We start from the raw sequence: 27,088 nt of genomic DNA on the forward strand, positions 1-27,088 counted from the left end.
CCCCTCGACGCCCCCAGGGGGCCTGAAGCGTGTGACGGGCTGAAAAGTTTGTTGGTTATTCTTTATTTTTTTCCGTGTTTTTTTTTTTTTATTATTATTATTATTTATTTTTTTATTCCCTCCCCCTGGTGAGGGGCTGGCTGCGGAGCATCACCGGCTGCCTGCCCGCGGTGTCACGGTGCGAGCGGGGCCGCTGCTCCGCGCCGTGCATGGGCTGGCAGCAGGGACAGGAGCCGCTTATTTTCCTGCTTAAATCCCCCAGCGCCGAGTTGGGTCGGCGACGTCCCGAGCCTGAGCCCCGGGGAGGTGCTGGGTGCGCAGGAGCGGCCCCGATGCGCTCCCGGCTAGCGAGCGCGGTTACGGCAACGGGCAGATCTCCGATCCGGAGCTTGTTATCTTCAGCCAGCCCCTTTGAAATGTTTCCTAATTGCAACGTCTTGCCAGCGACGGTCAGAGTCCCCAGAGCCGCTGCTTTCTTGCACTTCCCATGCAGTAGCTGGCATCCGTCTCCCGGGCGTGATTTTTTAGCAGAGTCCGTTGGCTTGCGTTCTGCTAACTAAGCTCGTCCGAAAGGACCCTCCGCTTCTCCTCCCTCCTGGCTCCGTAACGCTGCGATGTCTGTGCCCGGGAGTGTGTCGGCAGCCTGGGGGATGCGGGTGGGCGCCCGGAGTTGCACTTTCTGTGGGAAGTGGCTCTCCTGGACCTCGGGCTTCATCCTGCCCTGCTGGGACCGGAGGAGTCTGGAGCGCAGCCGGCATCGCAAAGCGACGCTTTGGCTAGCCCAGCTGACAGCCCAGCACCGCTAGAAATCCCTCGCCACCAGCACTTGCTTGTGCATAAATCACCTGGTGTGGATCACAGGCTGGTGTGCTTCTAGGGAGCTGGAAGAGTGAGGTCTGGACCCTCCTTGCTTGGGGTTGGTGTCCCCATCCCGAGGAGCCCGGACCGCAGCGGCCAGGCAAGCTTGTCCCTGTGGCAGGGGCTGTCCCTGGCTGCGTGGTACGAAGTCAAAACGGAGCAGCTGAGTGCTGCCCCTGGACCCCCGCAGGATGTGCAAGGGGCTGTGCTAATTGCTAGGTTTTAATTGGGCTCCCCTCCATCCCTCCCTGCAGCCTGGGCAAGTGTAGAGCCTGGGGGGTCACAGGGCAGCAGCCGGCAGAAGCTCAGGGGCCGCTGCAGGGGAAGCGAGGAGGCTTTAGGAGGCTGTGAGCTGCAGAGACTGCTGTGAGCTGGGGGTGCTTCTCCTCCTCCAGGCCGGGGCCTTGCCCAGTTTCTTAATAGCAAAACTCGGGTGATTTGGGTGTTGCAACATAAGGCCTTTGCGTGGCTCCAGTGTAAGCGCTGCTCGCGTTGATGAATTGCTGCTCTTTGTTTCCTCCCCTCTTCTGACAGTGCCCAGTATCCCAGCCTTCCTACAAACAATGATTTCTATTGTACTCAGGCAACTATTTTCTGGCCCATTTTATTTTTGCAGCTACAGTATGGATCCTGTCCAACAGATAGGCACTTTAACATAAATGTTTTCTACTTGCACGCTGCTTTACTGTTCACATTTGCCCGTGCCTAAACACATAGTCATTGGGCACAAGGCGTTGTACCAAACCACAAAAGTCATGGTGTGTGCTTTTCTTGCTTTGATTTTGCAGGCACGCGATGGGGATCTTACAGTTAGACCCACATGCAAGCCTGGCTTTTCAGAAGAAGACTACACAGCATTCGTCTCCCAAAGTATCATGGAAGGGCAGAAGCTACTGAAAGGTAAGTGGAATAAAATGCTTAATGGGTGCTGCAATAACTGTGTTTTGGGGAGCTGAAAGGAGACTTAAAGATGCTGGGTTTGATGGTGAAATTGTCTGCAGAATTATGTTTGTAGGAGGATGAAACACTAAGTGGTTTACCTGAGCACGGTTTTGAATACAGATGAATCATTCGAAGTCCATGTGCTGTCTGCTTCAGGTGGATGCTTGCCTATAGTATGCGAGGTCATCACTTCACTTTTAAGTCTCGCACTCCCACCCTGTCTGAAGGGACTCTACATTTGATATTTTAGAAAGTATTTTTATGTATGAAATTCAGAGATCCTTAAATTATCTCTGCTTTGAAATGCATGATAAAGCAGACGTTGTTGTTGGAAATGTGGTAAACAAGCCTACAGACATTCTGTTCACAAATGTGGCATTCATTTTCATTACTGCCCCACTGACAACATGAAAACACAGGCAAAAAGAAACTACCAATTAGCTTTATAGTAATTGCAGGATTATAACCACTTTTGTGATTGTAAACTCTGAGACGTCTTCGTAATCTAAATAACAATAGATTATCCGGTGTATTGATCTGTCTCTCTTTCAAGTTAAAAATAATTAAACTTTGTATTTGCATGATGCAGAAAATCATGGTTTTACTCTGAAGCAAGTGTTTGAAGAGCAAAATCCCCCCCCCCTCCTTGGCCCCCTTTAAGTTAAATCACTAACCACTAGTGGATGCTACAGCAGTTCTGAAAACATAGTACACTGCAGGAATTGAGGAGCACAACAGGTTTTGGTACTCTACACAAGGGGTTATAAACCCTTTGCTACTTTCTCCTGAGAACATTTACTCACATGCATATTCCTCTGCCAGAAAGCTGGGATTTCTGTCTTCCTCCAGAGCAAACACCTGCTCTGTTACTTTGATTTTCTAGGGAGAGGGGGAGTTGTATTCTTTCTGGCTTCAGCGGAATCCAGGACTGGATGCTTTTTCTCTACATGAGTTGGCAATGAGTTATGTTTCTAAGCTTGATTGTCTTTGTTTTGCTGTTTAGGAATTCTCTTGACTGGCCTGGCATCAGTTAGGAGATGTTTGGGAGTTATTTTTAGTTGGAAAGCTAGGGACTGGACATAGACAAACCTAAGAATATAACAAAATAGTAAAATATTAGAGACCTAGTACCAATTGTTTACATATTTAGTAGCAATTTTTCCCAAACTTATAAATAGTATGGCCTTCCAGGTCAGTTTGTAAACTGAGTATATTTCACACATTTTAGCTTTGAAAATCATTTGATATACAGAGTACTTCAAAGACTAGGAAATCATGTCATTAATACGTGCCTGAAGAAGTATTTTTTTTGCGGTTTAGCACTCAATATATTGTGCTGCATGTTTATGTAGCTGGGCAATAGGTATGGAGCAGAAGGTCTGTTTAGAGGAGTTAGCTAGCAATGACAGCGTAGTGGCTGTCATTTCATTTCAGCTGCAACTGATTATCTTTAAATATGAAATTATGTTTAGATAGGCTGTCAAGTTGATTTGAATGAAAGTATATATTTAATGAATGCTAATTTTATCCTTGGGGTCCAGTTGTAGTTTTATATTAGTCATGGCAAAACTGCCATTCATTTAGGGCTGAACTGGCCCTGCAAATATTATGTATGCATGCGCCACTTGGAGGACTCATGTCCTGATAACATTCTCACTAGTTACATGATTTATAAGAATTTTGTCAACTGAAGGAGAAAGAAAAAAGTGCAAATGCTGTGTTTGCTAATAAGTAAGCTATCATCTTTACACCTTCTAATCAGCAGTCAAATACATGCTGCTATTTATCATAGGAAACAAATATATCTAATTAACTTGTACAATAATGGGGGAGAAAATCTGCTGCATAAAAATTCTTCGTGCTTGTGTTGTTCTTTATATATACTCTAGCATGTAAAATTGGTAGTTTTCCAGTTTAGGTTTAATTTTACTTCCTAACACTTGATATGTCTGAAGCATAAAATGTTTATCTCTTTCTTCCATCTGGGTGAAGTATTGTACAATAGATCAGACCAAAAATGGGTTCAGATTGCTTACATTAACATGTTTGATAGATTGACATATGTACTGTTTCACACCATCTTACCACGCAAAGCTCTGCTGCCAGCTACCACCATCTTATTCATCAGCATTCAGTAATTCATCTTCAGGCCAAATGGGACTGTTTGCCTGGAGGAAAAAAAAGTAGGTAGGGATTCACCTGTCAATGATTTTATGGGTTTGGGGAAAAAGTGTGTGCATACTTCAAATTGTTTTCAGGGGATTCCAGCAAACACAAAATCTGTATTCTGCATAAGCCTCACTTTGTCCTTCAGAAAGAGGTATGAGGAGTCCTGGGACAGTTTATACTGCCCAAGGATTTGTTCATCAGAAATTATGTAGGATGTAGCCCTCAGCACAGCGATCAACCTCAGCCAGTGTCAAGAAGTTTAGATGCTACATGGCTCGGGGATAAACTGTGTGGCAATAAAGCAAGCATTTCCCTTTTAAGCTTTATAATATCCAGCTCTTAAATGTATGCAGTGTTATGAATGTATCAAAATAAAAGTGTGTAAAGTATTCTAGGTTTGAATCAAGTTTAAACAGATAATGGCTGCTTATAATTGACTTATTCCAATGGAAATAGCTTAGCCTTAATTTGACAACAAGAGCTTTTACAGAGTCATTGTTTTATTATAAGTATGCCATAAGCTATTAACTACTACTTTGTGGTTCATCTTATTTGCCTGAGTCAGCTCTCTAACATCCTCAAAACATACAGATTCTAGCAGGAGCTATTTGTTACACAGTAATTAACTTGTTTATGATAAATGGATGGAAGAAATGTCATGGCATTTTGTTTTATGTATAAATGAAAAGCATTTGCATTCTAAAAATTTCATGTTAATTAGACTTAAAATAGTTTTCCCCAATAGGGCCACAAATGCCACATACTACACATCACTGCCAAACATTGTAGCCTGATGATGGGATATTAGCTAAGACAATTTGTGAAGTCTGTACCTTCCTCTGAAATGCCATCTCCTAATAAAAGTTAGTGGGATATAATCAGTTGATTTTTGTCATTGTTTTTGTTTGAAGAATAATAAACTTGGAGTAATCACTGATGCATGATAATGTTTAAAAGGTTGGTTGATTATTTTCTTCCTTAGCCTTAGGAAAAATCTCAAAGCTGCTGTATGACAGAGGACAATTACAGTGTGGGTATCTTTTTCTCTTTGTTAATTATTAATGTTAACTTAAAGTGGTGAGAACATTGGTCCCGGGGGGAAGGGGAGGAGCAAAGACATGCAGTACTGCACTGAAGACAGTTCAGGACTGACTCAGGGGATCTGATCCCTGAGTTGATGCTCAGGTGAGTGGGAACGGTGACCAGGTGGCCTCATAGGGAAAGAAAAAATTAGAAGTAGGATTCTGGAACTGGTATGCAGCATGATCTAAGGGGAATGATACTGTTGGTACAGGATTAATGCCATTTTTGAAGATTTTTAAATATTATAATTCAAAAAATAACATTTTCAAAACTAGAATTTCAAAATTTCTTGACATTGGTGAGACCAGGGCAACTAACAGTGGGTGTAATGACATCACACAGTTAACTGCATTATTTTTACAGCCTAGTACCGTCACAGTTATCCCCGGTCACCTTCCAGAAATACAGCTAAACAACATTACTAGCATGCATGTCATAGCTTTCCCTACAGCCAAGAAGACAACGTAAGCAGTTGAGACATACGGCCCATTTTTTGTTTTTTCTTTGCATCTCTTCATCTGCAGTGATTCATGTTTCTGTTGCCCATCCTAAATAGTGCCTATACAGAACAACTTTGCTTGTGTAGGCAGCTACGTTTGGGTAAAAGCGTGTGGAAGCACAGTTTATTTTCATACAGGAAGATGAATAAACTGTGCCAGCATGTGCTGCTTTAAGCGAGTGTGTGAAACCAAAGGTAGCCAAACTTCAGGCAAATGTATAAAAACATAATTGTTTCGACACAAGGGTTTTCAGTGACATACCACTTGGTTAAAAACAAATAAATATATACATTTTACTGAAATACGTGTGTTTTTTCATATGAATTCAGCATGGAAGCCTTTTATTTTCCCCACAGAGGCTTCAAAACCTCCACTTTGTTCAACCCTTATCACCTCCAGCCGTAAAACTTAAGAAGGCTGTGAATGCTGTTTAGGAAGTATAGAACAGCTAGACCCAACACCCCAGTCTTCATTTGATGGTCTAAAAGCAAACCTTCAATTAAAAGAAGGGGTGTGTGGGAATAGTGGTGGAACCTGAACAAACCTTTGCAAGCTGTGTTTGAGGCTGGTTGCTAGTGATTCATTTAGCAGTAGCTGCAGGGATATGTGCTGTACCTCCTTCTGGAGGTAAATGTGCTGCATTGTTGTGGCAAAGATGATACTGGAAACAGTGTGTCCTGTGGAGTACATGAGTGAAACAGACCAACAGATCTACTTGAAGATAATCACACAGCCACAAAATACTACTGCATACATGAAGTCTGGGCCCTGAGAAAGAGTGATACGGGTAGGTCGGTATCTTAGGAGGAATGCTGATACGTCAGCAAAATGCCCTGAAGGAAGGAGTATGCCTCTGTAGTAACAAATGCAAACCTAGCAAGTGCCCAAAGATTTACTGGGGGTATCGACAGGGAGCGTGCAGCTGCAGTACTGCATGGCTCCGACACGTGAATTGGCTAATGAGGATGTTTGCCCTTTTTTATATGCGTGATTTCCCACTTCTTGGATGTAGAATCCAAAAAATAGAGAGGTACCTGACTGTGGTTAACTGTGGTAGGAGCTTGGCTCCTAAAGGCCTTTGGAGCATGGCTGGGAGGATGCCCCATGCTGGTGACCACGGTGTCCCGCTGGTAAGCAGGTGCTCTGTTATGCCTCCGTTTTCAGAGTGCCTTTTGGTGTTGTGTGGACATTTTTAGGGAGCACGGGCTGTGAGGACTGCTGGGACTTGTGTCAGTGTTCAGGAGGGCTTGGAACACCCTGAGGGGTCACTCGGTCCGTGCTGGGAGGTTTGGCTGCAGCCTGCTGCTGTATCCAGTGCCTTCTGTGAGCTGCTCCGAGTTTGAAAGGGAGGCTTTTCCATTCATGTTTTCTTTATTTTCTGGTCTGTGATTCTGCATGAAAAGTAGTTACTGAAGTTATCATACACATAATTAGCTTCACAGTTTCATAATAAAATCTGAAAGCAGGCGTAAGTCCACCGGGAACCCGGGCCTCTTTCCCTAACCTTTCTTCATTCCCTTCTTGGAGGAAAAAGGCAGAGAGACACCAGCTTTCTGCGCTAAGCTCGTACATGCTTGAGTGAAGCTGCTTCTCAGAAACCCTTCTCCCATTCCACAGGACAACTTCTTTTTAAAGCAGTTTCTCTTGATGGGCGTGTAGCAAACGAAAATCACAACTTCAATCATGAATTTCAGGGGAGACCCCAGAAAGAGCTGCTGTAGACTGGGGAGCTGCTGATGCATATTCATTTGTAACGTTATTCTTCAGATCTAACTTCTGACGCAAAAATATGATGTTTAACTTGACATTTTTATCTAAATAAAATGCCAGTTAATGAGACCAGAGTAGTCAATAACACTCTGTAGAGTTAATCCCCTTACGCTGTTTAATAACTGTATATATTGCTTTCTAGTTCAGAGCTTTGAACCAAATTCCTCAAACCCAAGTAAAATTACTTTTTTCTGCATTCTGGAAAGGCAACTGATTTTTATCTGAATAAATCTGCTTCTCCAAAAACAGACTCAGAGCTTCTTTTTTCTTTCTTTCCTTTCTTTTTTTCCTTTTTTTTTTTTTTTTTTGGTGGGTGGGGGGAAGTTTGTCTGAAGGATTGAGCTGCTTCAAATTAGGCACTCTGAACAAACAGATATTAAGAAAGAAAATGAAACAACAATTTCTAATGAATAATTTATTTTTTTATGCTTAGGCTGTTAGGAAATAAGCCATGCCTGGAATGGTATAAATTTGTTGTTTATTGTGAAATACCTATTGTTTTGAAGTCCAGACCAATAAGATGAGGTCTCTTAAGGTTAGAAAATGTTAATTTCAGTCACTTCTGTGTTCAGAAGCTGACTGCTGCTGACAGAGCTTGCCAGCTCTGATCTTACCGGGCAGATGCTGAAAGCATTCTGGAAACTCTGTTTCTGCATGTGGTAAATGCAGATTATTTATTCTAGCAATGAAATATTTTCTTTCTTAATTTTCGTTGACCTAATGCCAGTTCTCATAGCCTAATTTCATTGATATTTACGTGCAAGCCTCTTTCTGCCTTAATTTTCTCTCTGAAAATGAACATAATATTTTTCCAGAGGTAGCTTATTTCATTGCAAACTAAAGATTGTGAAGTACTTAGTTCTACAGTAGCCTGGGCCATGTGCATAGCCCACAGAATATTGTAGTAATTTAGATAGTACTAAAGTGTCTCATTTAACGAGTAGGAATAGATTTAAAGTACAGAGGATAGGATTTCATTAGAAACTTACTTTTTAATATTTTTTCATCTCATAAAATGAATTTGAATAATAAAGGGAAAGAGGGATATTTCTCTTCAATGTGAGGCTACAGGTATATGCAGAATAGCGCAACTCCTTTTTTCTTTTTTTTTTTAATATTTTTTTACATAAATGGTAAGAGTAAGAGCAAAGGCCAGAAAGCAATAATTGAAAAAGACTAATATTTGCGTTTTGGAACTGTAGTTTGGAATGATTTGACAAGGAAACTAAGAGCCTTTACCAGGGACCAGAGACTGTCTCTGAGGGCCCGCAGTAGGAATTTATGCTGGATGGATGGACTCAAACTGTACCTGGATTTAGTGTATGTAAACCTTGTATGCACTAGATGAAGACCATTCTGCTTCACATTCAATTTTCTTTTTTGTGATTAAGTGACCCCCCCAGACTTTGTTTTTTCAGGTAAAGATCAGAAGTGTCATGGGCCAGCTGTGCCAACAGATGTTTTTCTTATGGCTGAGAATACAGTGAGATTTGGTTTTGATATTTTGTTTAACTATTTATTTATTAGTATTTCTGCAAGGAGAGGCTGAGCAAGCTGGGATTGCTTAGTGTGGAGAAGATAAATCTTTGGAAGATTTCATATAATCTCATATTTCATATAATTTCATATGAATACCTCCTGGCACAGTGTAAGGTCAACAGAGCTGGTTTCTTCTCAGTGATACACAGAGAAAGGGCAGAAGGAAAAAGGGACAAACTGAAAATCAGGAATTTCCATTTAAACAGAAGAAAAAACTTTTGGTTCAAGGGTCATCAAATACTGGAACAGGTTAATTGGAGAGGTTGTGGAATCTCCGTGCTTGGAGATGTGCAGAATCCAGCTGGATAGAGTCCTGCAACCTGCTCTAGCTGACCCTCTGCTGAGCAGGATGTGGGACCAGGCGCTCTACAGAGGTGCTTCCAGCCTCAACATGCCTTGGTTCCATGAAACACTTCACAGGTGAGTATATGAAAAGTTAGAGTGGTAAACTGAGCTTTTCCACAAATATAGATCAAATAGCTTTAAAGAAAAACATTGCAACAGTCTGCAAAAAAAATGATTCTTACAGGGAAATGGTGTTTCTGTAACTTCTTGGAAGCCTAACTTCTAAAGAGAGAATAATTGAAACACCAGGGACCACTATTCTGCGATTTGCTTCCATTAATGTCCAGACTTAACTCAGGCATAGTTTGTCTCCCGGCATAAGGAAATGTTACACTTAAATTCAAAAAGCTCTTGATTTCCTCTTTATTTTCAGTAGAATAAAAGGAGAACATATGGAGTTTCTGTTTTCCCAAAATATTTGTCATTAGTACTGGCTGCTTCGCTTCTTTCAGCAGAATCTTTCCCAAGTGAGTTTTCCTGCAACATAAAAAATAGTTGGGTTGAAGATTTCTTTTTTGCCACAGGCTTTGTGATTTATCTTGCTTATATTCATTGTCCCTAATTTATTTATTAATTTTGAATTGTAATTGCACAGAGGGAGAGAGAAGGAGCAAATGTTCTGGCATATGGGCTGCACTGTCATTGGAAATGGAGACTTTCAGCCGCTCTTGCTGCCCTGTGCCTTATGACCCCAGGCTCCAGATTCTCTCTTTTCCAGCCTGTTTAGATTCCTGCTTTCTGCTCCCTTCCAATACAAAAATTTAATTATTTTTGCTTTGCCCTCACTACTTTCCTGCCACTGTTCCTCACCAGTTGCCAGCATTTTGTAATAGAGAGCCAGTGGCAGTAATTCAGCACTCTGCTAGTTACGCTGCTGCTCAGAGGGTCATATATACTACAGCCTATTAACATTAGCATAGTAATAGCAGCCAGTATGTGGAACGCACAGTGGGAATGTTGGAAGCTCCTCCAAGGACCCTGAAGATATGTATGGGCCACCCATGAAGCAGAAAAAAAATGCCCTTTCTGCTTTGAAATGAGCCAATCTGTGCGTTTCATTGATACCCGGAAGCACTGCAATCATTAAGGCTATTACTATGCCTATTATAAATCACAATTTCGTAGCAGTTCATAGATTAGTCACAAAAATTACTTTTAGTCTAATATTTTGTTATACTGAGTTTTTCTAGTAGCAATTTCAATCCTTATTAAACAAAATTGTCTTTAAAATAATAATGAATATAGCAATTATCCGAAGATAAATTGTCGAGATTACAAAAATTGTTCTAGAGAAAGCTGTGTATCAGCTCCTTCTGTCAGTTCATGTCTAGAGAATCATAAAAGGCAGGTCAGTGAAATAAACATTTTTTTACTCACCATTTAGCAGGAAAAATATGTCGGGATTCTTGGTATATGAAGTTAAAACATCAACAAATGAGCTTGTGAGGTTCTTAGAAAATAAAGAAATGGATGCACTTCAATAACTGCAAATTAGGACTAATTTAAAGCATAAAATTTAATAACCTCTTTGTTCCCAGTATGATCAAAGCAGTTGTTAATAGATGACCCTGTATAAATTAGCCCTGAGTGGCTGAGAACTAGCTGCCGTGTAGTTTTGTGTGGCCACAGAGCTTCCTCAGAAAGTCTCACTGATTTCACCGAGAGCTGTCCGTGTTGCTACCTGAGTCTACTCATGCTAGTTACTGTCTGTTCTGGGGTGTTTCATGGGCTCAGAGAAAAGTAAGGCCAGAAGAGTTCAGTCTTGTTAAGCACACTGCTTTGTAATCAGGTGGTCCTCAGCATGGCCTCAAAGGTGACCCCAGCCATTACACTGTATTGCTTCCTTCTCTTTCCTTCACATTTAGACTGAAAGTCTCTTAATATGATTTAAACCCATTGTGATTTGTCATATTCATCATAGAACAGTTGTTGGGTTTTGTTGTTGTTTTTTTTTGTTTGTTTCTTTTTTCAACACACTTAAAAATGTTTTCTTCTCAGCTTCTGTAGGCTGGCCCATTTACTTGTTCCATTTCATGTGTCGTGCCCAGGCTCCCTCCTCTGAGCCCTCATCTTTGCTACTAGCATGATGACCTGAGCTGATCTGACTGCCAGCCAAGCCTTGCAGTGCTGACCAGACAAGGATGATTACTTCACCTGTTTTGCAGGCAATATTCCAGTTGATTTATCTTATATGAGGATTTTTTTTTAACAGTATGGAACTGTTGACTCATGTTCAGCTTGTGATCCAGTATAACCTCCCACATCATTTTTGAAGAACTGCTGCCTACCCAGTTATTTTCTATGTGCACAGTTGATTAATCCTCCTGAATTGGGTTACCTTGCTGCTCTTCCATTGAATTGCATCATTTTATTTTATTTTATTTTTTTTAATCAGTCTGATCTCTGTCTTTAGGATTGTTTTCAATTCTATTCTTGACCTCCAACAGAGCTGCAGTTACACCCTGTTTTTATATCACTCATGGATGCAACAAACATATGCTGCATTCCTTTATCTGTTCTGTTAATAAAAGCAGTGAGCAAAACCAGTTCCAAACAGACTGTTGCTGAGCCCATGTGATATAGCCTTCTGCTTTGGCCATGAACCATTGAAACTTATGTTCTGGGTATAGTTATTGAACTAACTAAAATTACAATAGTGATTTGTAATCTGAGCCTTTTATGTCTTTAAATTGTTTGTTTGCAATCTGTAGGAACACAGCTAAATCTAAACGACTCAGTTGTAAGTAATTCTCCTAGTGTTTGTAACATGAGTTACAAAAACTGGGATCTTCAAATTTCCTACATCTAAAACATCCCAGATTAAAAGCCTGGGATAGATTCATGCAAGTTAAATACCATGCTGTTGCTATGGGAGGGGAAGGAGTGCTTCAGTTCTCATTCCAGTATTGGGCACACTCCATTTACAGTTTGTTTGCTTAAATGCCCCAACCCAGCTGATGGAGCTGATGGACAGCACCAGAGATCTGACTGTGGCTACAGGACATGTCCCCCAGGCAGGCCTCCCCCAGGGCTCCTGTGAGGTCTGCTCAGAAAATGACATTTTGGTTGAAGGAGATGTTACTAATCCCAATGTGAGTTGAAAGAACAGGATTAAATTAAGGCCAGAGGAGTAAATGGGAGTATTATTCCTATACGAAGAGTGTGGATTTTTAGGTTATCATCTGTGTTCTTACTGTACCAAGGGTTGGGGATTTGCAGTGTCCCATTTCCACTCCTGTGATTTATATCTTGTGATGAGATGAGGGCAAGGCGTTTGCTCTGCGCAGAACTAGTTAGATACAGCACTGTTTCTATCATAACTGCATTATTCATTAAGCTTGCTAGAAGGCCCAGCCCACACTTAAATATTATACAGTTTAGTGTCTTCAATTTTGCCTGTTTTTTTGCTCATACTTCTGCTTTTGTGTGGTACTTTTTTTTTTCTTTTTCTTTTTTTTTTTTTTTTAGTAACTGGAAAGAGCTGGATGCATGCAGATCTGCACAAACTCCCTCTGCTGATAAGATCTGTGTCTGAAGCATCTCACTTCAGGGGGAAGGAAAGAGAATAGGGCTAGTGAATTTCAAGATGGAAAATTATATCTAGTGTTTCGCCGCAGTGAAAGTGCTTCCTTGGGGAATCAGAAAAAGTCATCATTTCAGGTCCTGCATGCCTTGCTACTTGTCTTTCAGGAGGCTAATTATCAGTGGCTGGTTGCGTAGTTTACTTGAAAACAGAAGGTTTACAAAATTACACATGAAAGGCAACTGTTTTGCTCAGCTCCATCAGCTTTTTTTTGTGTGTGTGTGCGCCTGAATTATTGAGGTGCATTATTCTTTCATTTCTTCTTCTTTTTATGAAGACTTTTTCACTTGATTCTATGCTTTTTTTCTTTTTGATTTTCTGTAGAAGATAAAAAAATGTGGGTAAGTGACATTAAAAAATGTCTTTTTGATGTTGGATTTATTTTTCTTTTCTGTGGAGAGAAGAACAGGTTGGGGATGAAGAAAGCTATGTGTACAGTTCTTTGGAAAAAGGAATAACCATGGGTCATGGTAAGACTTCATGTGATGCAATCTTCTTCAAGGATGACAACTGCTGAAAATATTTGGATCGCACCCAAGGATTTCCTGTTACTGTGTTCAAACTACAACATGAAACCATCATCAGGAGCTGTTTAGTGATCTCCAGATCACGAAAACTCTACACACTTGTTCAAATAACTGGATAGTAGATTGATTATATCTGTGTAAAGTTTACTGAGAGAGATTTTTGTTGTTTGCTTGGAGTCTGAAACATAATAGAAATTGAAAGTTAAAGGACTGGTTGCTGTACCTGATAATAAGCAAGCTGTTCCAGTCATACAGTGTGGTTTTTACCATGCTGATTAGAAACCATGAAGAAAGATTGTATGGGGCAGTTAGACATGTTGGGTTTTGTTGCAGACATAAAAGAGGGGTTTAATCCTGAACAGATCACTGAATACCCATTGCCTGAGTCTGTGCAGGAGTTTCTGTGAGTGGGGAATTAACTGCGGTGTTTTATTAAAGCTTGATGCAGGCAATGCATTTTACTAGAATATTTTTTCTTTGCATTTTCAATAAAACAAAGTTTTATTTTCCCTTTCTACTGTGTAATGAGACATAATGTTGGTTGTATCCTGTTAAAAAGCAGCAGAATTGAGCAGTAGTGGCACAGCTGGTTTTACCTTTATAAGAACATAGCAAGTTTCATTGCCTTGGGAGACATGATGACAAAGCAAAGTTCTGTTAATTCAGCAGTAGCATCTTTTTGGCGAAGCAATTGTAAGAGGGGAATTAAACATCTGTGGAGTGGGGTAGCATCTTAATTAAAAATATATATATTAAAAAATAAATAAAGAAGGTGGTGGGGTACGACATGGAGAGAAGAGGCGTGCAATGCAGAGTACCAGGAGTCCTGGGTGCTCCACAAACCTGCTGGGCCATGGTTCCTGTTGTGCCTGGACAACTCAAGAAAGAGAGGGTGTTACGAAGATATAAAGAGAAGACAAGATTGCTGCCACAGTTTATTAACTATCACCAAGGTGATTTTTCAACTTTTCAGCTGCACAAGTGTCTCTTGTGACCAGTTTCTGATGGCAATATGTATCTACACCTCAAAATGTGCAGGGAATCCACACACCAAGAACCTACTGTTTGTTGTAGGGCAAGTTGTCCTAAAAAATAAATGCATTAAATAAAACTAAAGGTTATATACCCAAATTAGTAATTCACGCTCAAAAAACATTAGTATGTGATCAATGTCACTTAAATATATCCCTAGCTAGTAAATAGCTTAGGAAGTATAAAATAGAATAATTCTAATATTCTGATAGTATTCTAAACCTTTGAAGAATACTTTTACTTAGGACACTGGAAGGAGGAGATTTAATACTCACCTGTTCGGAGATGAGTACTGAAAAACATATGACAGATTGAAGCTACATTTCTTGAATATAGACACATTTTAGTTTAAGCTCCTGAGTTGAAACAATTAGCTCTTGAAACATTTTTTTTTAAATTCTTGGGTAACACATCATCCAAGCTGCACTAGTAAGCAGTCTTCTGTGTTTGTTGGTTTTTTTTTGTTGTTGTTGTTGGGTTTTTTTGTTTCTTTGGTTTTTTGGTTTTTTTACAAGCCTAATCTGAAGTGTTTCTAAATCTCAGCTGGCTTTGGAGTGGGTCATTGTGCTACAGAAATAGTGTGAAGAGCAACTGCATGTCATTTTTCACATGGCTGTGCCTGAAGGATCTGTTCACTTTCAGTCTTAAAACGTACATCTGTTACCCATCGAAGGATCTCATGTACCAGAACGATTCTCACTTGCCTGCTGTTCTTTTCTCATCATGGTCACCTGTGATTCTGCTGAGGAAATAAATTTGATATGTGTGCATTTCTGAGGCTCTCTCAGTCTTGGATAAAGAGCTTTTTTGGTTTTATTGTGGAGCTCTCCTTGATAGCTGAGTAGATAAGCAACAGAAACTGCTCTGAGTTCACTGAGACATTATGTAGTAGTTATGAGTTTATTTAGAAATCGGAGAAAACCAAACTTTGACCCAGTTGGCTTGTTTCCTGACAAGCAATACCCCCTGGTTTTTCCAGTCATGTGTTTTTTCCTAATCCCAATGGCAATCACTTCTTTGGCACTTAAAGTAGGGAGAAAAAAAAATAAAATGAGGTAATACATGGCATTTATTTTGGCTTTAGTTGTGACTCATAAATAAGGACAATATCTGTACTGGTAGCTTTTCATGGCATATGATCAGATCAAATGAACAAAGTTTTCATTCTTCTGCTTGTTTGTTTGTTTGTTTGTTTTGCCATTGTTATATTTATGTAGGTCCAAAGAGGAAAAATGTGTTCATGTATATTACATAAATTCAGATCTATACATCAGTATGTCTTATGAATTTTAATTTAGCCACAGTTCTTTTTACGCTAAAAAAAAAAAAAAAAAAAAAAAAAGGCTTATTGCCTCTCCCTGAGCTTTACAAAACTTTTTCCTTCCTGAATCTCGGTCTGTTGAAGACTCATAATACTGCCAAGTCTACATTGTTCTTTTAATTAAAAGACAAAAAAAAAAAAAAAAAAGTGAAACTTCCAGTGGATGTAAATCCTTATAATCCTGAAATGATGTAAATCAGTGCAACTCCTGAAGTCATTGGAACTCTTCTGACTTACATCTACAGAAAATCTGGCACATAATATTCCTGCTGGTCTTTTCTTTTACCCAATAGTTGCTCTACACTGAGTTGGCACTACAAACAAAGCTTTCTCTTACTAAGTGATAGAGGGTGGCATGGCTTCCAGCACTGCTGATTCAGCACAGCAGAGGCCATTTTCCTCATTTCTTTGTGAGCTAGATTAAATTACTCTGCAGGCTGGACTGGAGCCACAGGCCATGGTTTTACAGTCTTATAACATGGTATCCCAGCCCATGGCATCTGAGTGGTCTGGCTGTGTGCAAAGCTCTTCTGCTTCACTGCAAAGCATTTTTCGATTCATCTGTGTCTTTACAAGGCTAATGCCAGCAGTGTTGAAAATATTTTGATTTTCTGGTTGATGCAAAATAAAATAAGGTTCCATTAATTGAATGAAGGGATATCATGAGGATCAGGTTAGTATAAAAACTCCACTGTATTTGTTTGTCATGGCAACGTTTCTTTAGATTTGCCTTACAGAACTACAGGAAAATAAATAAAGACTGTAGTTTTTTAATGAATGTAACACAGTGAGTTATCCTGTCTGAGTTATCCTGAGTTTTGGGGATTGTGCCATGAGAGCTGTTGGAGTGGTTCACCAAAATTTTGGGACCTGGAAATCCTTTTTTTGTGTGTGTCTGTGTGTGTCTCTGTATAGGGACATTTCTTGTCTATTCTGAATGGGGTTGGAATTGAACCAAGGGGGTGAGGCAGTGGGATGCACTTTGTGGGATGCATCTTTTTCACATCCTTGAGGGCTGAGATGTGGTACGTCTGTGACTGCAGCACATAGATAGAGAAATAAAGAGTGTTTTCTGCTCAATGATGAGTGCTGGCTTCGTGTATTCAAAAAGTGTGCATATTCTGCTGTGCTCTCCAGTTGAGCTTCATGATTGCAGCTCATAGCAAAAAGGCTTTCTTTAGTGGAGCATGGATGTTGCTTTGATTTACCCTTGCTTCTCCAATGTTCACGATCAATCCAAAAAGGATTCTGTTCTGGTGAATGGAGAAAGCAACACTGTTAATGAGGGGATAAAAGGTCAAACAGATCAAAAAGTAAAAGCCAGCCTGCTTCCAATGTAAAGAACAGTTTAAGTCGATGCTGTCTAATCCAGATGTTCAAATGAAGCTGAGACCAGGCTTAAAGAATTTTCACAATAGGTTTAGAAATTTCACTCCATCTCTTCTCCCAAGCCTGAGTATCTAATCACATTGTTGGCTGACTTCACGAGCTTGCAGTATATCCAAAAGACAGGGACACCATACATGTGGTTATCTTTGAGTTGCCTTACTGCTTTTCAGTGTTATCTATGTTGTTTAAACACACACAATCCTGGTTTGAACACAAAGATGGATGTCTTTTTGTGATTAAAAAATATTATACAGTCAGAATATTTTTCATTATAATAATTCCCTAAGTATGGTACAGAAATAAGGTTTATGTTGCTGGTTTCAATTCCAAAACAAAAATGGACAGATCAGGAAAGTTGTGTCAGTTATTTCTATTTTCTGAGACCTAGTTCCAGTCTCACAATATCAGGTAGTGTAGCTGAGCAAAGGGTTTATCTATTGATTTCTGAGTGTATTGTGCTGTTAATCTAAAACTTCTTTCCCCAGTGGAATTTCTATTCAGAAGACTCTAGCCAAGTTCAAGAAAGTTATTTGATTTTGGAAGTTTGAAAGAATAATAATAAAAGAAGGATTGATGCAGTTGGATTTTCATGAGCTTAGTCGTCTAGTAAAATATAAAGGCTCTTGCCTCCTGCACGTATCCTTGACAGTTTAGTTCATTATTTAGGAGCAAAGCATAGTACAGAGATCACTGAAGTTTTACTGTATGAGAATTTCCAATTATGAAACATTTTGGGAGGAAAGTTTCAAGCTTTGGTGATGTAACAAATTATTAAAAAAAATAAAAAAGTGCAGCTTTTCATAAATTCATGCCTTGTTTCTTAATAATTAGACCTTTTCTGCTAACTTTTAAACAATTAAAATTCATGCTAGAAATGCCTTAATGTAATTTCCTAATAAGAGAGTTGTGGTAAGGAAATTGCACTGTATATACAGAGTATGTCTTACATCTGACATTCCTTAAGTACTTAAGGAAACCAAATGTTTTACAGGAGCAATAACAGGAGAGTAGATGGTGTAAAAGAAATGGATGAGATGTAATTGTTAGCAAAATTACGCATTTTTGTGTTTTGGGGATACAGTCTTGTCTTGCTGAAGTTGGTTGTCTGGTCTCATAATAGGATTATCCTGTTTCATTGGGATGTTGTCAAATTAAATCAAGGAAAGGGGACTTGTGTCTGAAAGAGCTTCTTTGGAAACGTTCCCTGCTCTGGAGTACAGGAGTTTGTTAGAAATGACAATTATTACTTCTTCAGCTTTGAAAGTGTACTTGTCTGCTGCTCTTTATGCAAAAAATTGAGCTCTTTGGAGGTGTCCGATTAACCTGAGCTGCTGTCTGGTGGCATACCCAGATGGGAAGCTAGATGTTAAGAGTGTGATTGAAGAACTACTTGGTATGTGTTAATGTTGTATTCGTGATACAGTTGGTTTTTGTTGGTAGCATTTACAGTTTCTTCAGCCCTCATGGTGAGTAACACAGCAGAATTTATTCCTGAATAGTTCAATTTGCTTAAATGGGCTAATTTTCTTAAGTAGGTAAATATTACATTTTATTTTATGCTTCAGATTTACTTTAGATGAAAGCCCAAAGCCAGGTTGGACTTACTTTTCTTTTCGAACTCCTGTTTTAGTGCTGGGTGAATTGGACAGAGAGGATTTGGCCTGGTCAACTGTTAAGAGTAAATGAATTTACTGGAGCTAGGGTAAAAAACCTCTCACGTTTAAAACTGTGCTAAAGATACAAGTTTTTGAACCAGATAGAAAACAGTGATTTTTATTTTACTTTTTTTTTTTAATCCCCATGTAGAAATAAGTGCTCCAGAATATCTGAAACATCCACCAGTATCATTTCACTGCTGAGAATTGGGTAACTGTGTAAAATTATATTGACCTGAGGGGATTGAAATACAGAAGTAGCCATACGCTTAACTGTGCAGGAATCAAACTGTTTTACTGATAGCATTTTATTGATTCATCTTCTCTCGGTGTTACACGTAGCCTGAAGCTTTGCAAAATGACCTGGCGATGTTTTTGTATTGTGGACATTGCAATATTGCAGCTCTTCATAGGTATTGAAATTTCATATATGGACTGAGAGCTCTCATAATTATTGAGATATGTAATGACTGAGACTGCAGATGGGTCGTCCAGAGGTTTCATTTCCAGCTAGATAGCTGGCAATTCCTCTCTTCTGTTTAAGGATCTGCTGTCCTGCCTTTTCTCTGCAGCTATTGAAGCTTCTCCCTGTGGAAAGCTGAACTGTAGCTTGGACTTAATGAAGATGCGTAAATGATTGAAATTGCCTTAACAAGGCAGCACTTCATATACAGTAGCAATGAAAATGTTTCTTGCTGTTTGCAAGGGATACTTTGTCGTTTTCACAAAGGAACCATGGTTTCCAGCAGTATTATAAAAATAATAATAACAAAAAAAAAATCCTTCTTATGACAAAGCTTTAAGAAAATGAATGGCTTAAGAAACCACAATGGCAGATTGTAAATTTAACCTGCATGTGTTAACTAATTAAATTCTTTTGAAAGAGCTAATTTCATGTATTTTATTTAATGAAGGCTTACTTAAAATTTTAATGATGTGGGTCTTTTCTCTTCAGTCGAATGCCATATTGACTCATGACATATTTTTACACAGGCTTCATTCTGCCGTGAACAACAGTAGTTGAAAATGTGAGCGCTTGATAAATTATCATTAAATTAGCGTATTGTAGTTGCAGATTTCTGTTAGGGTAGTTCAGTGTGATATGAATTGATCGCATTATACTTGCTGTTTTTTAAAGGTACAGCACTACTATTGATTGCACTTTATCTCAAGTGTTTCATCAGCCTGCTGGCAGGCTTGTTCCCCACACAATTTTAGAAAGTACAAACCTTTGTGCATTTCTTTACTGCACATTTCCTGCATCTGCATGTCCTTTTCCACTGTGCATACTCTGAAAGAGGCTGAGCTGCTCTGAATTTGTGCTGCACCCTCGTGCACAGTGGCTCTGCCCCATCCTGGGGCTTTGGGTGCTGCTGCAGGATGCTGCCAGGAGACTCTCCTGGTACCCGGTCCTCCTGGGCTGATCTGCAAGTCTTCCTGACACCAAGGGTGAAATCAGTTCTGTGAAGGTTTTCTGCATACGCATGTGCGATGGGGGGTTCACCACAGCAGTTGGTGTAATTGTCTGTAGCTGTGATGTGTGGAACAAATGATATCGGAAAAGCGAGAACTTACATCTTGGATAGTCAATGCTTTCAGATGTTTTTCCCCATTAACTTGAATAGTGGATTTCTTCTGTAAATCTTGGACGATGCAGACCTATTTCAATACTAAATGTATTGGAAAAGGATTGCTGTCAAGGCTTGTCCATCTAATTAAATTGCCTTATTAGCACTGGGAAACAGTCTTCCAAAGATGACATTAGATGAATAATCTCCCTAGCTTCTGTAGGTTAAAATTGTATGGCTTTTAATCAAATACAAAACTAAAATTATATGGCCTTTAATCAAAAGCAGAAACTAAAAGTCCAACAACAAAACACAGAAGTGTTGCTCTAATCACTCGTTTTGTGTGATCTGTGGTAATTCAATATTGCTTAAATACAAATTGGTATTTCAGCTGTCTGTGAAATGTTTTCAGACTTCAGTTACCACAAGTGCTCGATGCTGTGAGGGCTCTGCCGCCTTATGCTTCGGGCTGATGGCATGCCGGTGCTCACGTCTTTTGCACACTAATAAAGTCTGTCATGATTCATTTTGACGTGCTTAGCCACACGTATGAAACTTTTTGTCATAAAGTCTCATGATCCACTGGGTTTCTTTGCAGTCCATCTTGGTAATTATTGTCCCTTCAGTCCTTACTGGAGAAGGAAGTAACAGGAGTTTGACAGAAAACCAAAATACTCAAATTTATTTGAGTAAGAGCCCTGATGTTGTTTTTGGACAGGTGGAGGACTTACCATGGGAGGAAGCTACCAAGTGAAATCAAATACACTTTGACCCTTGAGCTTTGCAAATCTGGTTTGAGTGACTGCCAGCAGATGTGCGTTACCCAAATATAAACTACTGACCCTGTGGGACCTGAGAGGCCAGTAAGAGGATGAAGGGGTGCTGCTGCCCTTCGACTTCATGAGCACCCTGTGCCTTCCACATGGGAGGCCAAGGATGTTGTGGAGGCTGAAAGCTCGCTTTCTTTTACAAATGGGAGAGAAAACTGTCACTGTGGCAGAAGAAAGGTGCATATTTGTTTGGGGCTGGTAACGGATAGAATCATCATAATACTGAGCACAAGACTTCTAAAATTTGTTAGAAGTTTCAAAAAACAAATGCTTGTGTTAATTATTCTAGTTGCCTGTCATCTTTATTCACTAATTTAAGCAACAAAAAAAACCTGAGTAGTAGAATGTATTTCTTAAGTCTCCATGATCAAAGTTTACAGAAGGAGGAAGAATAGTTATGAATACTGCTCATAACTACTTCCTCAAATGCAGATTTGAGATATGTTTTCTATTGTAGCATGAGGACTTTTTTGTAAAATCTAGTTGATGGTGAAGTGTTGATGAATGTTGTTCAGATATTAGTCATCCTCATCACTTTCAGATGTACGTTGTGATGACATTGAGGTCATACAGAAAGAAATGTCTTCAAACAAGCAATTAAAACCTATTGTTAATGTTTATGTGCCTACACATATTGACTAATAGTCTCACTGTGTCCTTGTCTTCCTCTGTATCTAGCTCTTTATCTTTAATTAAACTGCAAATAATCTTTGAAGTGGAGATTCTAGTTTTCCTGACCTGTGTTTATAAAGCATCAGCATAGTGGGATCCTGGCCATGTGTGGAGTCTCCCAGTTTATTTCTTGAAATGAATGATTAAGAAAAACAAATTGGAGATGTATTTGGGTAACTGTTCAATTTCCTGCTCAGATATTGTGTCAGAGCAGGTTGATAAGAAAATCTGTCCAGTATTTATTTATTTACTTTTATAGGTCTGGTGTTTGTTTTGAAAGGACTGTGAGGCAGGAGAAGGAAGACAGCTGCTGGCTTTGACTAATTATGAGGGTTCTTCAAGGATGAATGGATGTAAATGGGAGAAAATAATAAAAGAGCTATGACAGTGTGTGCATTTGGAGGCAGGTGGGAGGTGGTGGTGGTGCCCGCAGCTGCCAGGCTGGGAGGGACAGCCGGAGCTGACTGTGGGATGCTGCGGGAAGCCAGCCCGGCTGGTACCATAGCAGCGAAAGTTTCCAGTGGTCTCGTTTTGCTGTCTTGAAGGAGGATAGAAAATGCCAAGGAAACAGAAAGAAGCCTGCCATAATCATGACACAAGATAACTGGGAAATAATAGAGTACAGTGCAAGAGCTCATGTGCTGTCAGCCACTGATGTACATCTTACTCCATTCGCAGCTTCATAATTTGCAGTGAAAATCTTTAGTCAGAAACCAGCTGATTTCTTTGTTTCTTTTCATTCTGCTCCTTCTAGATAAGGGAATGAAAGGATTACTTCATAGAGACGTAATTCAAATGTCGATGTTCTGGCTCATTACAGAAAGCAGCACAGCCTCCTTAAAAGAGCAAAGCATCAGAATGATACCCCATCTGATCACCTACCTAGCCATACTCCTAGCAAACTCAGAAACCCCATTAGCCCGGAGGATTCGCTACTATGTGAATTCCTCAGGTGTGTTTGTCTGTAGCTGATTTGTTCTGAATTACAGTTCCCAAATTGGGTGTGCTGTTTCTGTGAGGATTACTTTGAAGTAGCTTTTAATTTATGTCCTTGAGTCCACTTATACTGCTCTACTGCTGTGTCCATGGTCACTTTTAGTTTTTAGGTAAGTAGATGAAGGCAGAAGAGGAGGAAGTGGGTCTACTATCCTTAAATATATTACATATATTTATTAATCTGTGAAGAATAAAGAGAACATCTAAAAGTTGGCCACATGTATTGGACTTCCCAAAACTTGATTTGTAGAACTGACTTTTGAAATCATTGTCTTCATTAAAGGATTTAGTTAAATATCTTTCAAATTTAGATGTTGATTTTTTTGTTTGTTTTTTTCCTTCTTCCCTTTTTTGCTCAGTTAGATGAATACTTAGTAGGGAAGTGTGTGCATTTCTGCTGAAAGGCATGCCTAAAACAAGAGACCAAAAGAAAGAAAAATAATCTAGGAGAATTCAGTTAAGTGTCCGCTGGGTTTCAATGATAGTTTACATTATGATGTTAAGTTCTTTTCAGCAGTTCAGTTGCTGCGACCTTAAAGGAAACTCTTGCAGACTGAGCTTTCTCTATTTCTGGGAGAAGAAATTGTGTATTTTGTGCATGCATGCTTTTCTACCATATATGGTTCCCACTGAATTTGGACGCTAGGGGCAGTGGCTAAAGGTTTAGTTTAAGGATGAGAGTTGTGGGATGGCACTTCCTCATAGTGAGTTTCTAAAAATAAAAATAATCATAATAAAAAATGTGTTTAAAGTTTTTTAACAGCACTTTGTCTGGTTCAGAAGATTTTTTTTTTAATTATAATAATAATAAAAAAGGCATAGAAGTGTCTCCGAATAGCTGATAGGTTTGTTTTTCCTTGTTTATGGGTAAGTGACAGAGGTACATCTGTTTCTCATCTGTATAGTCAAGTATCTCCAGTTTTTAAGATATTTCTTGACATTCTTTCAGGTTTTAAAGCCAGGTGTAAGATCAGATAGAATTACAGATATCCCCAACTTTCAAAACAATGTTCCTGCCTGAAAACTCTTTTACTTGTATTTGTGGCTTTAATGAGGCACGGTATAAACATCATACTAACAGAAGCAGTGAAAAGGAAAAAAAGCCAACCCAACAATCCACAAGAAAATCTTTCCACATGTTTACAGTAAAGCCAAAATAATTGGGCTGTGTTTATTTAACTTAAATGCTCAGGGATATGTCATCTTATAAAAATGACATTACTGGGCTAAACCAATAAGTAGCGTGTAAGTCAAATGCCAGAACAGGAAATACTTAGCCTGACTCAAGATTTTATTATTTTTACAAGTTGCATATACTGCTGTCAATAAAGAGGGCAAATAACTGTAGATAAAGCTCTTTGCGTGCCATTAATTGTGAGAGTAAGTATGTGCCTTTAGATCACAAACAGCCTGATTTGCATGTGCAATCAGGCAGCTAGGTATCCTGTAGCTAGCCGTTCTACATCTTAATTGTATCTGCAGTATTGTGTCTGCAGAGTTGGAAGCTTTCTTTTAAAGATCACACCCCTAAAAGTGAAGAACACATAAGCTGTCTCACTGGGGATTTTTGTTTGCTTTGCTTTTTTTCCTCTAAATTCAATCACTCATTCAAGTAAATATATATACCCTTTGAAAGAATGGCCTGAGGAATCTGACACTGGCCATCAGTTAGTGGATTTTGCTTAGTAATTGCTTCATCTATTCAATACTATTGAAAATACCCTTGAGCAGAATATAGCTGCAGGGGAACAACACTCTAAAGCAGCAACCTAATTAATGAATCTTATTGCCACTTAGACAAGCATTATGCAGTTGGCCTTGCTTGTCAGTATAGATCTGTTCTTGCGACATTATATATTTGTCCAGAAAACTGTTCTGATTATTAGAAAAATGAATAAAGAGGATTTGCGAGGCTGTTGTTAGGGTCCACAAATGAAACAGATTGTATTTTCAGCATGCAGTTGCGTTCCTAGCATTACAGGTGTCACCAACATCTTATGGCTGCGTGGAACAACAAATGAATTCTCTTAGCGTTTATCTCAGGAGCCGTGACCAAGATTATTCACTGCATTTAGATGAAGTGAAAACAAAGTCGTCACAGCCAGAGTCTGAAAGCAGGTAAATTGTTTTCATATATTAGAAATGAGAGCAAAGCAGAGGTAAAAACGTATGTGTTTTTTTTTTGTTTAATGTTTAAAATATGCAAGCCTTTGGGTGCCTACAGTGAGCACCTGGATTTTGTAGATAGGTTGGTGGATAAAGTATTTGTCTCCAGTTGGATAAATTGGGTAATAATGTCTGCTGGTGATGAGCCTTTTCTGAATATCTTTTGAAGGAAGTTACTTTAATAAAAGTCATCTTAATAGTCAACAAACAATTAGTCTCTAAGAAAATAAATTATGTTTATTCCTGAAATCATTCTAGTAGCAAAAACTGTAATTTTGAGTCAGAGCTTGTATTTTTAACTGTATTGAAGTCACAGATGAATTTAGTGACCAGTCAGTAAGTAAAAAGGTGTATACACTTTTAAGAACTGTAATTTGAATCAATGGCTATAACAATCCCCTCTTTATTGAGAGGTTCTCTTCCAGAGCACAGTTCTGCAAGTCCCCACTACCATGTCCTATGGCTTCCATGCATATGAGACCCCACATTAAGACCCCAGTATTGCTTATAAATCCTTTAAATTTATGCAGCATTTTAAAATGTAAATTTCTGCTTCTCTGTGGAGGCTCACTGAAACCTGTGATTTCTACTTATGCTTATGAGAGCTCTTTGAATAAAATCACTTCCATTAGTAAATTCCTCTGATGGAATGTGGACGGACCTTTACTGTGAGATAGTCACTGGACCATTTTTCTGTTCTCTGAAGACCCTAATACATGGAGAATTTTGATCCTGAGGCATCATTACTGCTTTTACTGCTTTGTGTGTTGGTGGTTAGCATGGCAGCTTCTCTGCTTCAGCCTGTGTCGACTTCTGGGCCTGTGGAGCTCCTCAGTGAACAGCCTGGGTTGGTGTGGATCTGCCCCGCTTCTGCCTTCCCTTCATAGATGATGCGAGCATTCCTTGGCTACCTCTTACTGTCTGGTCTTTGCTTCTTTTACTTTTTTTTTTTTACTTTTTTTTTTTTTTTTTTGGGTGAGACAGCACATAACACACCTAAACATGAAATTTTGGGAAGAATTTTTAACACTTGCAAGCGGCATTTGAGTGAGTAATTCCAGCAACTTTGATAGTCAGTGAAACAGTCTTTGCCTAATGGTTTGAGTAGTAAAAGTAGTATGGGTTAATATTTGTGGCTCTATATCATAAAAAATAACTTACCTAGCTGTTTTGAATCATTTTTCCCCAGCGGACATGGCCACAACATCTTTCAGTGCTGGTCAGTCATTTTCAAGTCAGTGAGCATCTGGGTTGGTTATTAGCCAGCAGAGAAATCAATTAGGGCTACTGGGGGTATGTTAGAAGGAAAGGATTGAAAAACATGAATTTTATTGATCAATTGTCCTGTACAATCAACATCGCTACAAGCAGGTCTTAAAGCTATGTGAGAACTAGATGGAAGTTCTTTTCTGCTCTTGCGTGTCTCTTGAATCGAGAGTGAAATACTTCAGTCAACAGAGACTGCAAATTACTGAGGTTCAGAAATCCAAACTTTGATAAAGCAATAAGCTAATTAATAAAGCATAAACAGTATTGTTAGCTTTAATATGCTGTGCATTGCTGAAGATCCTTTATTTTATGGAGTATATTTGTCTTAAAGTGATTATGTTGCTAATTATAAGGCTCACTAGTCTGTTTAACAGGAGTCCAAATAATTATAATTTGTTTGCAGCTCCCACCCTATGTATTTTCATGCACTAAGACAAATATTTTGCTGAATGATTGATCTTCTGCATGCCTTTTTGTATGTTTATGAAAATTCAATGTTTCAGTTTTGTACTAAGAAAAATATTTCCAATTTTGTTGCTCGTGTTCTGACAGCATGTTAGTAAACTGAAGAAACTTGAGGATAAGGCCACAGGAGGGATGATTGACTCTCAGAACTTTAACTGAATGTGTTCCTAGTAAAGTTCATAACAAAATTCCTTTTCCTGCTTTTGTATACTTGTACTACTTTTGTATAATGCATTTTGCATTAAAAAAATGGATGGAAGTTCCTTCATGCTCTTAGTTATTGGTTGTCTAGAAGCAAGAATAAACCTTCCAGCCAGTTCCAGCCTTGAAAGCAATTTGGGAGACAAGTTCCACGACTCTCATGGGAGTAACATGAAGGACAAAATTCTTAACAGGCTTTTCTATGAAT

General features: G+C 39.2%; 1 protein-coding gene across 3 annotated transcripts in view; it reads left to right on the forward strand.

The window, feature by feature from the left end:
* Nucleotides 1-27,088, forward strand: part of CDH4 (cadherin 4) — a 668,170-nt gene that overhangs the window by 210,580 nt on the left and 430,502 nt on the right. For all 3 annotated transcript variants that reach the window (XM_068700721.1, XM_068700722.1, XM_068700719.1), the window contains one exon: nucleotides 1,647-1,758. In XM_068700721.1, coding sequence (XP_068556822.1) covers nucleotides 1,734-1,758 — 25 coding nt within the window. In that variant the 5' untranslated portion in view covers nucleotides 1,647-1,733. The remainder of the gene's footprint in view (nucleotides 1-1,646; nucleotides 1,759-27,088) is intronic.

The sequence above is a fragment of the Anas acuta genome, chromosome 16 (genome assembly GCF_963932015.1).
Source record: "Anas acuta chromosome 16, bAnaAcu1.1, whole genome shotgun sequence".
Classification (NCBI taxonomy): Eukaryota; Metazoa; Chordata; class Aves; order Anseriformes; family Anatidae; genus Anas; species Anas acuta.